The sequence below is a fragment of the Cladophialophora psammophila genome (genome assembly GCF_000585535.1).
Source record: "Cladophialophora psammophila CBS 110553 chromosome Unknown aczJe-supercont1.1, whole genome shotgun sequence".
NCBI classification, from domain to species: domain Eukaryota; kingdom Fungi; phylum Ascomycota; class Eurotiomycetes; order Chaetothyriales; family Herpotrichiellaceae; genus Cladophialophora; species Cladophialophora psammophila.
In genome coordinates, this window is record NW_006912922.1 from 3,109,677 (window position 1) to 3,127,451 (window position 17,775).

The 17,775-nt window shown below is 43.4% G+C and overlaps 3 protein-coding genes across 3 annotated transcripts; all 3 read right to left on the reverse strand.

Moving 5' to 3' along the window:
• Positions 1 to 826: 826 nt before the first annotated feature.
• A1O5_01093 (uncharacterized protein) lies at positions 827 to 1,830 on the reverse strand (the record flags this gene model as incomplete). The annotated part of the gene is made up of 2 exons (XM_007741712.1): positions 827 to 1,577; positions 1,637 to 1,830. 2 exons carry the CDS (start codon positions 1,828 to 1,830, stop codon positions 827 to 829), a joined length of 945 nt encoding a protein of 314 aa, XP_007739902.1.
• A 1,008-nt stretch (positions 1,831 to 2,838) lies between these two features.
• On the reverse strand, positions 2,839 to 4,519 carry A1O5_01094 (uncharacterized protein; the record flags this gene model as incomplete). The annotated part of the gene is made up of 4 exons (XM_007741713.1): positions 2,839 to 2,922; positions 2,976 to 3,562; positions 3,614 to 4,103; positions 4,160 to 4,519. 4 exons carry the CDS (start codon positions 4,517 to 4,519, stop codon positions 2,839 to 2,841), a joined length of 1,521 nt encoding a protein of 506 aa, XP_007739903.1.
• A 3,231-nt stretch (positions 4,520 to 7,750) lies between these two features.
• A1O5_01095 (uncharacterized protein) lies at positions 7,751 to 8,767 on the reverse strand (the record flags this gene model as incomplete). Its single annotated transcript, XM_007741714.1, has 1 exon — positions 7,751 to 8,767. The coding sequence occupies one exon, from the start codon at positions 8,765 to 8,767 to the stop codon at positions 7,751 to 7,753; it is 1,017 nt and encodes a 338-aa protein (XP_007739904.1).
• Positions 8,768 to 17,775: the final 9,008 nt, after the last annotated feature.

Here is a 17,775-nt window from a genome sequence, read left to right on the forward strand (position 1 = left end):
AGTACGAAGGTGGAGGCGGGAAAACTGAGATGAGGTCGAAAGAAAATTGCGAGTCGGGAAACACGGCCTTCAATTGCTTGGCATGCCGGTCACTGGACGCCCGCTTCCGCCGACAGGGTCAACAGGGTCAACGCTATGTAGCTCCCTCTGGCCTTTACCTACAGAGGACCAAGGCTTCATAACATGATCCTCAAACGAGTTTGCTGCTATTCAGCCTGTCTGAACATAAAATCCCATACCGCGTGAGATCACCCACTCCACTGGCAAGATATCCCTCTCGATATTGCGATATGTCGACTGCGATCACGACATGCCTTCCCTTACCCGATATGCAATGCTGAACATTTCCCTGTAGCTTCCTCTTCAGCAAGCAGCAATAATGATCCCTTAATGCACGGACACTTCTCTTCCTTGGAAAGCCCTGCAACCCGATATTTCTATCCACGATAAAGATGTCAGAAGAATACAGAGACAAGGTTGTTTTCCCCCCTCGGAGCTTCGGACCAAATCAAAACGTCTTGTCGCTCCCGTCGTACATAGAAATTCCCGACTCGGCTCAATCTCGCCTGCCCACGTACGTCGACCCTGTCGTGGCCAAGCATGGATGTCGGTAAATCGCTGTTAACGTTCGGAGCGTGCGTTGTACAAGCAGACCCAAGTCGAGTTCTGTGGAGGTCCGTCCTCGTATTGTTGAACAATACGGGGACTGAACATTCTCGGAAGTACGTGTCTTTGAATTAATCCTGTTTGGCTTAATGAATGGCTGGAGACAAGAGCAGTTGAAGAGATCTCCAATTTGCTCGTCGCACTTCCAATGGATGCCATCTCATCCTTCAACGCCGGTCTTCTTGCTAAACGCGTCTCTTGCCATCATCGTGTTCAAGACCGCACAGTTGAACGCCGCCTCGCCGGGGGGAATGACAACAAATATATAGGTATTCTCCGTAAATCTCGCCAGAAAGCAATTGAAGCGAGGTGTCTGAACTTTGAACAGTAAGAACCCTGCACTTGCCGCTGTGGTTCTGGTATTTCTTGCCGCTGTATGCTTGTAGCTCTTCATGATGTTCGATATTCGCTCGTGTCGGTCAACGTTGGGATTATCCTCGCCATATTGCGTGACCACGTTCGTCACGGTCAGAAATGTAGATCTCTCGAAAAGGACTATCTCCTCGGCTTTGAGCTGTTTGGCAAAGGCTCCCAGAAAACGTTCTATCACCACCAAGTTCGGGATCATCTTGTGGACTATGCCGGCCCAAGCCTTGTAGAGCGTCTGGTCCCAGATACTGCTCGCGAAAGTCTCCAAGCTGAGACCCTCCGACCGGGCTATGATCAATCGACATCTTTCTTCATATATCTTCTCACGATGTTCGCTCTGTACCAGGTCCATCTTGTGAACCAAGCAGAAGACGTGGGCATTAGGACTGTATTCTTTCAATGCCTTGATCACCTGGCTATATGTCTCGAGGTCTTGGTCCACCGCCCGAGATTCGATGTCAAAGACGTATATGAGGACTTCGGCGTCGGAGAAGACGTTTTCGCGCTGCGCATTGAGGTAGGAGTCCATGAAAGCGTCCTGCCTGCACAAGGGCGTTAACCACATCTGAACGAAGCGTGCGAGACGAAACATATGCCATACCCTCCGCAATCCCACAGGTTCAGCGTCAAGTTGCCCATGAACTTTGCATGACTGTGTTCCACATCAATGGTTGCGCCGAGTCGTCTAACGTCCTTTGCGACATAGTTGCTGAAGATAATCGAGCGCATCGACGATTTGCCTGAGCCACTCTTACCCATCAGCAAGACCTTCTTCTTCCTCTTTCGCGTATCCATGTTGTTTCCAACTCCTCAAGTGCAGACGGTCCTTGATCCTTTACTCTCCGCGAAAAGAAAAAACTCGGCGGTGGCGCTTTGGAAAGCCGGGGAATCGGTCGAGTTTCGCGCCTGCGCTGCAGAGCCAGCTGCGGATACCAGGTGTGCCTTATGCAAAGCTGCGGATAACAAAGTAGAACAGGCCTGCGAAAAAGACAGATTACCAGCTCATCCTGTGCAATGACCTCATTGAGATACGTCACCCTACGAGGCGTTTTGCACGTAGAGGAACGATGCTTTAATTGTCAGTCTTCCAAATGCCAAATGGTCCTTAAACGAGGGCGGGGTAAGGCTGAAAGCAAGCCTCGTCTAGCTCGCGAGCCTCGCTGGGTACATAGTATTACCCCCTTAGTGGAAAGACACCGCACCTTGTCTCCCAACGTAGAGTTTTGCGGTGAAAGGAGGGCCTCATTCCTTTAACTTGGGACACTAGCCTTAGGAAAAGAAATAACTGCGGAAAAGTCATAATCTCATTGATGAGAGAACCGATCATCGAGCATTGGTCTCAAAGGCTATCATGACAATAAGATGTGATCTAGCAGACTCAAAGCTTCCTTGCCGAGTGACTGAAGTTCCTTCAGAGAGCAGATAACTTCCAGTTTACGTCCTGACAATCTGATCGGCTGTACTGTGCGCCTCCGGATAGCCGTCGAAGAAGTAAAAGGAATGCATTTTGGCCACTGCATGAATCGAAATGAAAAGCTCCAAGCTGGACCGCTCTTTCTTTCCCAAAGCCCCTTGTAAAAGTATCGAGACCATCAACCCAGCTCCTGCAAAACTCAACGATAGCACCGACTTCAGATCGGCATAAAAGTAAAGGATGGCTCGCCACAATGAAGTAAACCATACCACAACATCATCAAGCGCATATGTCGTCTCGTAATCCCTGTTCTCGGTCTTGGACACCCTTTGGTGACCTTCGAAATTCGTGGAACCCATTATTGCATAAGCATAGAAGAAATCGCCATTTTAGAAGACTGTGCCATCTGAAATGATACCAATGGGAGGTCCTCCAGTGATCGGACGGGATACCTGTGCAATTTCACGCCCTCCCTATCAAGCCTGGTCAGTTTTAATGTGGTAGTAGCCTTTCCAAAGCGTCTCACCTTCCAAGTTCCTGCCTCGAGCATCTGTGCCAACGTCAACTGCTCTACGCCCTGCAGACCGAGGCCCGCATTGACCGCAACAAGGAGATCGTCTAAAAAGCCAACAGTGACAGCGCGCCACTCCACAATCACATCGTCGCTAGGTGGGAAGGTTGGAACCACTTCAATGGCATTGCCGTCTCCCACTATCTCATGGTAGATCTTCAACCCGCGCTGCCTGTCCTCTTCTTTCAGAGTAAGCAGGCCCGTGTCGACCAACAAGCCTCCGTTGCGATACTCGGGAAGACCGGTCATCAATTCTGCCCCTGCAAAATGGACGTTGAGCAGCTTAGTCATCGGAACCATCAAAGAATAGCAAAGCCACTGCGTGAGCTTGTGGAAGGGAACAATTGTCTCCCAGGGTTGAGCAGGGGGAGACCTAGGCATGGCTTGACAGGGCCAGGCGTCTCCGAGAGAAACTCCTTGAATGGTGGTTCGAGTAGCTGGCCAAATACTCGATAGGCCATCCATGAGAACGCTCCATAGAGTCGGTAAAAGGATGACGGGGACCGAAGCGGCTTGAGTGGTGGGATGTGATAACAGATAGTCTGCACTCCGTCAGCAGGGATCCGAAAAGAAGGCACAGAGTATGCATTCACCAATCATGTTCCCAGGTCGACCGTCAACACCAAAAATTTCGGCATTCTGCAGAGCAGAGGCGAGTCGAATCAGTAATCCAGCTCGGCCTTCAAGTCCAGACATCGGATTGGTGTCCGAGACTTGCATCCCTTTGGCCAGAGTCTCCACGTTCATTTTGTTCAGACCAGCGGCGTCAACTTGATGAGGTTGAGTGGGATCGCTGCTGAACGTTCCAGCTTTGAACATTTCCAGACTCGCCACTGCCAACCCTTCACTCCTGGAATAAACCTTACCAGACTCCTTAGACTTGTAAGACCACTTTGTGCCAGCACCAGCATCAAGAAGGACAGAGACCAGAAACAAATCAATCAGTCGACGTGCTCTCTCCTGGTTGTCAATCGATGTAGGCCATGACTGCAACAATTGGGTCACCCTGGGTCTTCCGCCGACTTCAAAATGTTGCCACCGACCATGAGGCGGAATAGAAGCATAGTCGCCCTGGAAATCACGCTGCACATAATTAGACCTGAGCTGGAACCAACATATTTGGGTTTCCCAAAGCGTACCTTGATGATGGCGACCACATAATCGGCCGTGTCCTTGAACTTGGACAAGTCTACATCAAAGTGGTTGAGAGCATTGACTTTGGCCTCCTCGAGAACCAGCCTTGTCCTTTCCCGAACAGCATAAATGCTCCGAAGGTACGCTGCTGGTTTCGAAACTGGATCGGGGGGCTCAGGCATCGCGATTTCTGGCATGGTGCCTCCTAATGACGGCGAGGATGATTTCGAACTTATCAGCTTTGGCGACTTGTGCGAGTAGTTAGAGATGCGCTCGACTGTCACTGCAGGGCGCAAAAGGGCTTTGTCAAGGCTGGATTCATCCGATGGTGGTTTCGAATCTTTTCTCTTGAAAATTGCCTTCATGGCGGAGAAGGCCTATCGACGTAGCGACGGGCCTATCGCAGCAGGCGGGGGAGATGCAGCAGAGCCGATATTAGCCGGATGCCTGCTAATCAGCTGCAAGGGACAATCGAGAGGGTGGCCATGCGGTGAAACAAGCAGGGTGAGGAGTCGCCGCACGGTTGTTATCCTTTTGAGTACTGGCTTGTTGTTTCCCTAACCGACCGCTCGACGTGTTGAATTGGCAAAGAAAAAAAAAGTATGACAAAGTCCTTCGATCAGCAACTGATCCCAAGCAGGGTTGAAGCGAAGACTTCGAAGCGAACGAACAAGAAGCGGAAGGGCCAAGTGGGACACGATTGTGGAATTGGCGCCACAGAATATCGAAGGGAAAAAAAGAGTGCGAGAAACAGTCGCGGAAGATGAAGGCAGAGGAGGAAATGAGGAGGCAAATTTCTCTTTCAATTGTCGAAATCTGAAAGAGAGAAGAAAAAAAAGAGGTGTAGGTGGGAAATGGCGCAGGGCATGCATGTCTATGCCATGTGTTGCCTCCATATTATCTGCCAAACCCAAATCATTCCTTCTCCGTCCAAAATGCTGAGATATCAACCGCGTTAGATTGAGGTCTCACGACGGCGAGACGGATATGCAGCATTCAGGAGAACAAGAGGGGGAAGGTCGACGGCGATCGAATTGCTGCAACCACGCGGCAGCAATGGCGCAACACCACCGGCGGCCCGAGATTCTGGGCGAGGAAAACGGTGCGTAGCACCACCAAAGGGAGCCGAGTGTAGCCTAGCGGTGCCTAGCGGTAGCCTGCGTTGACGCTGGTGGTGCCGGCCGGGGGCCTCTAGCCTCACTTAGGTAGACTACTGGTCAGGTCACTGCGCCGTTTGCTTCATCACTGGCCAGGGTTCGGGGCACCGACAGACCCCGCGTTAGTCGCTGTGCTGTCTCGGTGTTGCCAGTCGCGCTTATTGCGCCCTCTACCCAGCACTGTACTGGGTACCTACCTAAGAGCCCCAGTCCCCGTGCCCAGTGCCCCAACCCTCATTTTCCTGCGAATCCTTGGCTCGCGTGGCCGCCACCGCAACCCTGTCCGCAGCCCTGAAGTGGACTCTCGCAACTTACCGTGCCGCAAGGCGCATGGACCTGTCCATGATCCTCTCATTCAAACCCCCATCTCGCTCGCTACCTAGTAGCCATCACTGTTTCAAGGTGGGATGACCATGCCCATAACCGTGGCTGAGTGGCAGCTTGAGGCCTTAGTGGGCTAACAATGTCCCCCTACGAGGTACGCTCAGGCCTGTACTTTTTACAAGACCGTCTGCGCCAGTTGGCTTAACCAGCCCCCAGCCACATCTTCCATTCTCTCTGGCGTACTATCTGCCATCGGTCTTCGCCCGGAATTCCATCATCAGCCTTCCAGTCGAGCTAAAAATTGGCTTTGATAAATATCAACTTGTTAACTCCTTGCTCCCTGTTCCCCATCGCGCCGTCTTTATCTGAAACAAACCACTTCTTGTTCACACCGAACGCGAGGACCTCGGGCTGGATCCCGAGATTTTGCTGCCCATACCTAGTCCAGTAACACGAGAACCGTCTACTTACCATGTCCGCCCAAGATGGGATGGAGGCCGCGAATGACAAGGAGCCCGAGGGGCAGTCCCTTATTCACGCTCCCTGCAGGGATCAGACCCCGTTTTCGAACCTGCGGTGACTGGCTACAATGACCGTATCGAGCCGACTGGAAGTACCACCGATCAGGCCATTACTATCACCAGGTGATCAACTACCCCTTGTTGTTAACCTGTAGCCGGATCTATCTCGCCTCAGCCAACGAACATCCATTCTGGCCCTTCAATGGTCCATGGAAATCCGACGCTCCCAGTCCCCCCTCCCCCCACACGACTCTACGGATTGCTTTGCATCTCATTTTGAGAGAGGACAAGCAAGGCGGTATACAAATAGTTCCATACCTTGTCCAAACAGCATATTTTGGAGGTGCTCATAAAGATCGAGTCCAATAGGATCGATTTGAGAACATCTTGCCTTCACTTAATATATAGTCACATTGACTAGCAGTCGTGGTAGTCTCCCCTGGCTCCATGAATCCCTTCGGGCTCTCTATCCGTGGCGTCCTGGTCAAACGTCTTGTCAAGAGATGCTCTCTGGGTTGACTGGGCCGGGGTTGACTTACACCATTGACCACATGAGCGAACACACCTTGGGAAGAGCGGAATGCAGCACTCGCGGCTAAGAAAGTCGTTGGGGACTTCCGGATTAGCAAGAGGTAAAAGCGCAAAGTGCAGGTTATAGTTGAAAGAGCCCAGCATTGGATGTTTCGCTTGTTTGGAGAAGATTTTGTTCCCGCATGGATAGAATAACTGGAGGAGTCCTCTTGGGAAGGCCTGCGAGTCCTCGAGGGTGACTACAAGTTTCTGACGGAAGAACCTCTGGAAGCAACCCCTCCCGAAACGCAGATACTTTGCAGTGAAGATGATCTGGGAAGCTCCCGAAATCTGCTGCACGAAGAGCATTTCCCGAGACCGACCGCGGACTAGTGGTGTATCTGAGATGCTTGGTGATCGCGCCTACGCAGAAGCAAAGATGGTCGATAGCTTTGATACCACCTGCCTAGAGGCATTGTGTGGTTTCGTTCTTCATCATTAATGATGTCAACCTCAGGATATAGAGGATTGCTTGAGGATTTCCGAAATACCCGGATTGCCCGCGAACGAAAAACCTAAATGCTATTATATACTGTTCGATCCTTGGGGGTGAGCGAATGGCTGCTTTATACAACCCATGTAATACTTTTGTAGGGGAATTGTCTGTTACAGGTAAGACTTGCTAAGTGCGAATAGTAGTAGCGTCGTCCGTACCGAATTTTCCGACACTTTCTTTAGAGCGCGGCATCCGTCCAGGCATACTGTAGTCAATCAATAAATTAGAAGGTGTGTGTGTGCATGTCCAACGTTGGGTTAAGCTGGGCTTGGACTGATTCTCGGCGTTGAGGTGTTCCAGCCAGCATTTCGGTGCCAGCACACAGTGCAAGAGACAGTGAATTCCGGCCGGGCGAGGAGAAGACCCCCGTCGATATCGGCCGCGAAACATGGAGAAAGCGCACGGAACAATATTTTTGTTTATCTATCGGCCTGGTGAGCCTCAAGCGTCAGTCGCACTTGACGCCAGAATGACCACCATACTTATGTCGTTAATAGTAATATTTAGCCCTCCCCGCGTTGAATGTGGCTAGGATGTGCCGCTTGATTGACGGCTCCTGGATCTGTGAACCACTCGATGCTGTCTGTCTTCGATTAATCGCTGCACGTCAAGGTGGTTTGATGCCTGCGCCCAGTCACAGGCACATCTTTCTTCTGAATCTACTGCTAGGATATCCAGCTCCTCGCGGGCGAGCAGCTCTTTCACAACACTGGAGCGACCTTGGTCAGCTGTCCACATCAAAGCAGTCTTTCTTCCCACATCTCCAGCATTCACATTCACCCTGCCCGAAGACAGAAGCCTTTGGACAATTCTCACATGACCATGCTCTGCAGCAAAGGATAAAGCTGTCCTTTGGCTATCTCTGTCCCTGAAGTCGGGGTCGAAGTCGTGTAGCTCAAGCAAAATGTTGAGGGCTTCATATTGTCCCCTTTTGGCAACGTCTAGGAAAAGTGTCGATATATAATCGCGCCAACGGTTGCCAAGCCGTTCCAATGTCTCGTGTAGGATCTTCCACGCTATTGCGCCTTGTTTTTGAGCTGCTGCCCACTGGAATGCAGTCCATTTTAACCTTCGATCTGCGTGATTGATGTCAATGTCTTCGCAACGAAGTAGTCGATCCACTACGTCTTCGTGACCATTCCCCGCCGCCCATGACAATGCAGCCCTGCCTTCGCGATCATCTTTGGCATCAGGGGTAGCACTGTGATCGAGCAAAGCTATCACAATCTGTACATACCCCTTTCTTGCCGCTGACGCAAGAGGGCTATGACGAGCACCGGGCTTGTCAATACCTTGGACAATTTCACTCTGTTTCAAGAGGAGGCTGACGAGATCCTCGAAATCAGATGTAGCAGCCCAAAACAGGCAAGTAAACCCGCGCTGATCACATAAATTCCAATATATTCGGGCTGAAAAATCACTTCGAAGGAAAAGCTCCGCTATATCCGTAAATCCATTCTTGACGGCCACCATGACCGGCAACATGCCCTCATCATCTTGGGCATTGAAATCCACTTTTTTGTCGTTAAGAAGCAGCTCGACCATCTGGATGCGCTGTTTTTTCAACAGCCCACCACAGGGGAGTTCTGCCTTTTGAGTCCCTAGCATTGAGATTCAGCTTGATTGTGGGTTGCATTTCTGCCGCGAGAGCCAGTTGAGTGACCGATATCAAGTCGTGGTGGGCCAGAATATGTAGGAAGGATTGGCCTGGAATATATTCTTCATGGTTGCAGAATTGATACACCTGGGAGAGCTCTCTGCCCGAACCGACGTGGAAGTTTTGGAGAAGCGGGCACAACCTTTCTAGGTTGTCAGACCTGCACGCTGAAGGTGGAATGGCCACGAATGGTTGAGCCTCCACAAGCCTTTTATATTCAGCCGCACACTTGGACTTTTCTCTTTCTCCCAACGGGCCATTTGTTGCCCTGGTACTGGTAAGATATATCAGACAAGTTTCCGCAACGTTCACTCGGCGGTACGTAGAGGGCGTTTCACCACGGCCACTAATTCGAGTAGAGACAAACTCTCCATGTGAGTTTGAGAAGCACCTGAGCAGCGCCTTGGTCTAGCCTTCATCACAATCACCAATGCTTCGATGATGCAACAGTGTGGATTTACTTAAGTAACTTAAGTAGAATTTAGCCTTATTTATACTTAAGTAAAAATAATTTGTATTTATATTATAAATATATATATTTATACTTAAGTAAATTTAAATTTACTTAAGTAAAGTTAAGGTGAAGTAAAAAAATTTTCTCCGCCGCTATCGCGCCGGATTAACGTTTTCCCAGATGACTAATCTAATTATTCTATTTTTAGTAAGTATATAACTAGGTAAAATAGCTAAGTAAAGAGCTATCCTAACTATAGCTAACTAGTATATCTAGTATATCTAGTTAATTTTATTAACCTAGTTAACCTTGTCGATCTCGTCGGTCCAGTTGACCTCGTTGGCCTAAGTCTAGTTAACTTAATTAACCCTTTCTTAAGTTTTTTTTTATTCTTTTAACTAGTTTATAGATATCTCCTAATAATCTTAGTATTAGAGATTCTTTAATAAGTAGGCAGAATCTAACGATAAGCGTATTGTTAAGGTTCCTACCGGGGCCTAACTAGGTTAGGGTTCCTAGTAACAATCCTAATAGTATAAACTGGTTGGGAAGAACGCAAGATATAAGAAGTCACTTGTCACTAAGAACTATAAGTCTAATAGTTAATATGAGTTGGCTACGAAGAGAGTGTAAGCTATCTAGGGGGGGGAAAACGAGGGTATATATAATGCTCATACTCTGTGCGCTCTGTGCGCTCTACGCGCTCTGCTGGCAGAGCCAACAGGGCCGACAGAGCCAACAGGGCATATTACGTGGTTTAGCCTTATTCTCTTATAGATCCTTCTATCTGTCCAATGAGTGTCTTAAGCCGCGCCTTCGTAGCCCGTGACCGGTCTCTTCTAAGGCTATATCTAACACTATCCTTTCTCCGATTAGATCCTTATCCTAAGGATTTGTCTTAGTGATGATATAAAAGCGGAACACTATCTAACTTAAATTTACTTAGGTCTAAAGATATCTTCTTTCTTCTCTCCCCTTCTCTCTCCTAGTCTTCGAAAAGTTCTCTTTCGTCAACGCGCTTCCGAACGTCGCCCCCTCGCCGAGAAGATAAAACGCTTAGGTTCTCGCACCATGACTCCTTACTCAAATTGTAGCAAGTCGTTATCTTTCTACTTCCTTCTAAAAGGTAATTCCCGTTGCAACGAGTGCACCCGGAAGAACATGAAATGTGATGGTCAATACTCCGAGGATGAGTTCCAATCCTGGGAGAAGAAGAAGGAAGAGTTGGAGAACCGCTGCCGAGAGGCACGTAAAGAGCTAACTAAACGGGCTCGACGGTTAGCTCAGCGGATGGCTTAGGTGCGAGTAGAGGCCGCTGAGTTCGTAAGTAAATCTACCGAACTAAAGCGTCGGTTAGTGGAATATCAGCGGCAGATTAAGAGATATACCCGTGCCTAAAGCGATATAGTGATTCGGTAGTCTTAGGTGTTGAACGCTCTTAATCGGGAGGAGAGCTATACTCCTAATGAACCCGAGTCGCCGATAGCTCGGTACGAGTTTACTTTTGACGATAGGTAGCTAAACGCCCTACTAACGTTAGGAACCACCCAGGGTAATTCTTCTTTATTTTCTTTAGAAGTTTCTTCGAAAGATTAGCTTCCGGCTCCTAGCTGTTTTTACACTCGTCGTACCCTAACTATTTAATTAGATACTGAGAGGTGCCACGTATAACGCGTCTTTTAAGGATTTTCTTAATATTATATTCCTCTAGTGCTAATTCTTCATCTAGCGGTAGTGTCTTAACTAGTTTAGCGTTCTTTAGTACTAATTTAAGAAGTGCTTTATGAAATATATTGTATATACGTATATCTTTCGATAGTTCTAGTCGATATATGACTTCCCTAAGCTTATCTTTAATCTTAAATAGTTCTAGCTTTATATAGTTTAGTTTTTCACTTAGTCGTTTTATTTTAATATTTTTTCGTAAAAGGTAGACGAGGTTTCTCTTCTCTAGAAGCGGTTCCTCGATTCATTTCTTATTTACGTATTTTACCATTCTTTCTACGAGGAATCCTAGATCTAATTTAAGTTGATCGTAAAGTTCTCTTATAGTAAGAGCTATACTTAGAGCTCTAAAGTTCGGGCTTTTATCTATCGTCTCCTCGAGTCGTGAATGAAATCCGTAATTCGTAAAGAATGGGCTTATTTCTATTACTAATTTATAGTTATTAAAGTAGAATTATATCACTAGTAGTAGTCGTACTTAATTAGTTTAACTATAATTCATATATATTCGTAAGTATTATTCTAATATTTAGTTAGTTCTTTCTATTTATTCATCGATCTATAAATAAAACGATGTGAATAGCTTATACTTCGTAGTTAATAGTTTTATTAGTGCTTTTTAGAACTTAGATATAAAGAGCTTATCTCTATCTATAATGATTTCTTTTAGTATTCCGTAGTTAGTAAACACGGTTCGTAGGAATTCGTAGGCGAATTCTTCTACCGTTGACTTCTCTAGATATAATCTAAAGTAGGAGAACTTTATTAATCTATTATATACCACGAGTATACTATTATAAGTTACTTCCGTGAGGGGTTCTTTAGACTTTAGTAGTTTCGTAATGAAGTCGAATATAATCGACGTCTATACTTCTTCTAGAGTCTATAAAAGCTATAGTAGTTCATAAGATCTATATCTTATATATTTCGTTTATATATATATTTCGCATCGATTAATAAATTCCTAAATATCTTTTCTTATATACTTCTAGGGGTCGTAGTGTCTAGTGATAAGCTTAATCATCTTATCGGCTCCTAGGTGTCTCATTAGTGAGTCGTTATAGTAGTGTTTCATCACTTTAAGTCGTACGACTTTATTGTGTACTCGGTCTATGAAATAATATTCTTTAATATTAGTTTTTAGTTCGTATTCGTAGTTGTCTCGTTCAATCGGACCTTTAATGTTTACTATTGCTAATATTAGTTATGCGTAGATTATATAGTCTCCTTCCATTCGTAGAAGAAACATCGGGGTTAGCCGAATGTCTTTTACGTAATCTAACCGTCGGCTTAGGGTATCTACCCTATCGTTTTCTTTATCTTTGATATAGTAGATCTTAAAATTATGCGGGGCCATAGTTTCCGCTTATCGTACTTATCTCCTATTAAGTGCTTTAGTTATATTCTAATAAAGGAGATTTTTATAATCTAAATAAATCTTTACTAAGTATTTTAGTCCTTCTAAATATACTCTCTAGTGTCTTAGTGCTTTCACTATTACGAGTAATTCTTTATCGTAAATATCGTAATGAAGCTCTAGTCCTATTATTTTTCTTAAGAAATAGATAATTAGCCTAATTTTTCCGTTCTATTCTTTTTATGTTAAGACTACGGCTATCGCGCCGTCTAATGCGTCTATTTCAAGGAAAGTCTATTATTCCGGGTCGAAGATCGTAAGAATCGGAGTCTTAGTAAAGACTTCCTTAAGTTTCTTAATTACCTACCTAGCTTCTTCTATTAGAGTAAAGGTCGCGACTCCTTTCTTTATTAGATTTGTTAGGGGTGCGGTGATTCGCGAATAGTTCCGTATGAACTTTCGATAGAAATTAGCGAATCCTAGGAACGATTATAGTTCCTTTAGCGTAGTCGGTTCTAACTATTTTAGTACGCTTTTAATATAGTCGGGATCCATCTTAAGTTTCTCTCTAGTAACTATATATTTTAGAAATTTAATGTTATCTTTATGAAATTCACACTTTTTAAGTTTAACCGGTAGTTAATATTTCTAAAGGGCCTCTAGCACCTTCGTAACGTATTTTATATATTCTTCGTAGGTCTTAGAGTAAATTAAGATATCATCTAAGTAAGCGACATAAAAAATATCTAAATATTTTCTTAACGCGTTGTTAATAAGTGTTTAGAACGTCGCTGATGCGTTAGTGAGCCCAAATGACATCACACAGTACTTAAATAATCCATATCGAGTTCTAAAGGCTATTTTTCATTCTTCGTCTTTCTTTATACGTATACGGTAGTACGCGTCTCGAATATTTAGTGTTATAAAGTATTGCGCTCTCTTAAGCCGATCTTAGAGCTCATTAATTCTTAGTAACGAATAGATATTCTTAATAGTAATGTCGTTTAGCTTTCGATAATCTATATATAATCAAAGCTTTTCGTCTTTCTTTAAGACGAATAGAATAGAGTATCCTACTTCTAACTCTAATGATCTAATGTAGTCTTTCGCTAAATATTCTTTAAGATACTCTCTTAAGGCCTTTTGCTCGGTTTTCGATAACGAGTATAATAGTCTAAATATAGAGTATTTTCCTTCTTAAAGTCGTATTTTATAGTCCTATAGTTTATATTCCGATAGGGCCTCGATTTCTACTTTCTTTTCGAATATAGACTTTAGTTTTTCGTATTTCGGTAAGTATTTCGTTATAGTATTAATAAATACGCGTACTAATCGCACCTAAATAACCTTTTTAGTGTATTTCTAAGCTAAGCTTAGCTTAGGCTTCTAGGGTTTCGCGGTGTAATCGTAATTATCGAATCGTATCTAGATCCCGGCTTAGTTGATAATCGAATTATAATATTTTAACTAAGATATACTCAGTACCATATCGTATTTTATATTTATAATATCGAGGTCTAATTCTTCTTAATATTCGTTAATCGTTAATCGTATTAATCGTAACTTATACGTAAGTTCGGACATAATAATGCCGTCGAATCCTATAATTATATCGAATCTCGATCTTTTAGTCTTTCATTACGGTAGCTTCTTCGCTATTCTAATATATATTAGATTCTTAGTGTATTCGGAGTCGATTAGAATACTAACCTCTTAGTCTTCTAATATATCTCCGAGAAATATAAATCTAGCGTTAGATCTTATGGTCATATTTAGCTTAAGTCGTTAGTTCCTTCTTTTCTCTCTAGTTCTAACTAGTCGTGCGCCATCTCCGTTAGCTTTCCATCGTTAGCGCCTTCTAGAGATATATTTTCGGTAGTATAGATACCTTTAGTTTTACTACCGTCTTAGTTTTTTTTTTAGTGAAGGTGGTTTATTTTTCTATCTTTTAAATCGAACACTTCGTAGTTATAGACTATACATCGTTTCACTAATTCTTTATAAGTCTACTATACTTCTACGGTAGTTATATCTAGTTTCTTTAGCTATAGATAGTCGAGATACTATATATATAAATAGAAAATTAGTCGTAGAGAATAGACGTAAACCATTCTATAAAGAAATAGTTCTTAAATACTAACATTAGATAGAGTTTTCATAAGTCGAGAAACTCTAACTCCTCGTTCTCGGTAGATTCTTAAGACCGCTTATATCTCTATCTCTACTCTAGTCAATATTCGATCTATCGTTAATTAGACTTATATCTCTTCCTTAGATATTTAGGTAATCGCTACGATTTCTCTTAGATCGTCTTCTATGAGGGCCCGCAATCGGGTTTCTTCTGCTAAGACTATCTCTACTTCTCTCATTAATTCTTAAGTTTATTAGATTCTTACTCTAATTCTTTCTACTACTTCTTAGAGAATTTATTCTAATTCTTCTTATATAAGAGATTTTAGTTCTTTCTTATACTAGGTCTTCGATTCTTCACTAAGGTTTAGGTCGAAGTTATATTACGAATTAGCTATATTATATTTCCTTAGTACTTCCGGGTCTACTTTCGATATATGAACGTTTAAGATGTTCGGGTCGCCTCCTTAGTGGGTATAAATGAAGTTTAGGTAACTTCTTTTCTATGAGTATTCATCGTTCTAATAGACCCTTATACTAAAGGTCATTTCGATTTTAGAAGAGGGGTTCCTTAGTTCGTATATAGTATAGCTATGTTCTAGTAGTGTTAAAGTACAGTAGGGGTCTAAATATATTCTTCTTACTCAATATTTAGTTCGAATATATATACGCGTAGATATAATCGCTATTAATATCGCTTTCTCACTGTCGATGCTTTCTTCGACTATCACTATTTCTCCTTTTACTATATTAACTTTAGAGATAATCGTCGCTATTTCCTTAGTTTTAGGTTTCTTTTCGGCAGCTACAATCTACTTTTTCTTATCTTTATAGTCTTTCGCGTAATGGCCTAACTTACCGTAACTATAATAAGCCGTTTCTTTTCCTTTTCTAAGATCGGTTTTTTCTTTCCTATTTTCTCTATTATTATTACGTCTTTTTTACGCTTAGTCTAGATCTATAGATTATAGTTCATAATAGAGTTCGCGCCTTTTCTAGATATTAGCTCGTTAAGCTCTTATCGTATAGATTTTTCGAGTAATATTGAGGCGCTTATACTGGTGGTATTCTTTAATATCGTTATCTTCCTTAATAGCCGTAACTATTTATTTCTCTAGTAGTTTCTCCTCTAAATATCGAAGTTCTTACTTAATTTTCGGCTTTAATTCTTCTCGAAAGATAGAGATGGTAATATTATCTTACTAGCTAAGCTTCGTATTTAGCGTTCTAAACTTAGTTATATATTCTTAAATAGACTTAGTTTATCGAAGGCTCACTATTTTCTTTTAAGCTTTCTTTTCTTTATCTTTCGCTCCGAATATTAGTTTTATTATTTCCTTAAATTCCGTGAACGTAACGAAGAGACTAATAGTCTCGTCCTCTCTATTATCCGCTTCGTTCTTAATATAGTTCTTAACGAAGAGTCTAAGTTAAGCCTCGATATTACCTTCGAAGTAACTTCCCATAAAGAGTATTTTCTATAAGTCATTCTAGAAGTTAGTGAGGTTCATTAGGATATATAAATCCATATAGTGGATAAAGGGTATAAGTTTAGATTCTACGCCGTTAAAAGACTTAGGTGAGTTACCAATCTTTCCCTTAGTCACTGGTGCTAGCGCGGCGATAGTTGTTACCGTCCTTGAGGTGCTCGGTGTTAACCTCGAGGTACTAGTAGTAGTAGACATAGTGTCGTTAAGGGATAGTCGTGCTATACGTCGTACTAGTTCGTCAACGGGCGAGATGGGTCGGTCGGGTCTTCCTTGGCTGCTTATAGGGGTCGTTCTCCATAATAAGAGTAGTAGCTAAAGTGTTAAGGTTCCTACCGGGGCCTAACTGGGTTAGGGTTCCTAGTAACAATTCTAATAGTATGAACTGGTTGGGAAGAACGTAAGGTATGAGAAGTCACTTATCACTAAGAACTATAAGTTCAATAGTTAATATGAGTTAGCTACGAAGAGAGTGTAAGCTATCTAGGGGGGGGAAAACGAGGGTATATATAATGCTTATGCTCTGTGCGCTCTGTGCGCTCTGCGCGCTCTGCTGGCAGAGCCAACAGGGCCGACAGAGCCAACAGGGCATATCACGTGGTTCAGCCTTATTCTCTTGTAGATCCTTCCATCTGTCCAATGAGTGTCTTGAGCCGCGCCTTCGCAGCCCGTGACCGGTCTCTTTCAAGGCTGTGTCTAACACGTATATTTAAGATATCTCTATAGTATATGGTCGATACTATATACGACTTAAAGCGTAAGAGAGGAAAGATTGCGCCTCCTATGCGGGGAGTGTGCTAGTAATAAGGATGCACTCCTCGAGTCGCATCTCTTGGCCGGTGGTCTGATTGTATCAGACGTCCGTCCTTCCGATGTTTAGCCGAATCCGTAATAAATATAATCTAAACTTATTACGAATATAGAGAAAATACTTAAATAGACTAAAGTTATAAATAACGTAACGTAACTAAATTTACTAAGTATATTAATAAGTGTTAACGAAACCGAGCGATATAATAACATCGGTACCGTCGATAATGATAGCGTCGTTTAGTACTTCGAGATTTAGACTAACGGCCTTAATATTCTTTCTCTAAATAAGTACATCGTAGTGTTACGGATTCGGCTAAACATCGGAAGAACGAACGCCTAATATAATCAGGCCACCACCTAAGAGATGCGACTCGAGGAGTGTATCCTTATTACTAGCATACTCCCCGCATAGGAGGCGCACTCTTTCCTCTCTTACGCTTGAGTCGTGTATAGTATCGACCATATACTATAGGGATATCTTAAATATACGCTTATCGTTAGATTCTATCTACTTGTCAAGGAATCTCTAATACGTAGTTAGAAACGGTCCCGATCTCGGGGTCGATGAATATTACCGTAGCTTCTCGAATAAAGTACGTACTAAATATATTAACTTTAGTGAAGAGTTCTCGAATAGATCGAAAGAAGCTACGAGATATAATAGTTTCGCTAATAATTTACGTACTATAAGAAGAGTTGTATCTAAGCTCTATATATTTAGCGTAATAATAGCTTATAAATAATAGTCGCTTAAGTATAAGAGAGCGATAGAACTTAGAAATTTACGACGTTAGATAATAATTCTCTACGAACGGAGATTTACGTAATACTCCGGAGATAACTAAAAAAGAGTAGTCGGGCGACGATTTAATTAACTATAGAATATACGGCTATATCGGCCCGTAATTAAGCTAAATTTTCTCTCTTCTC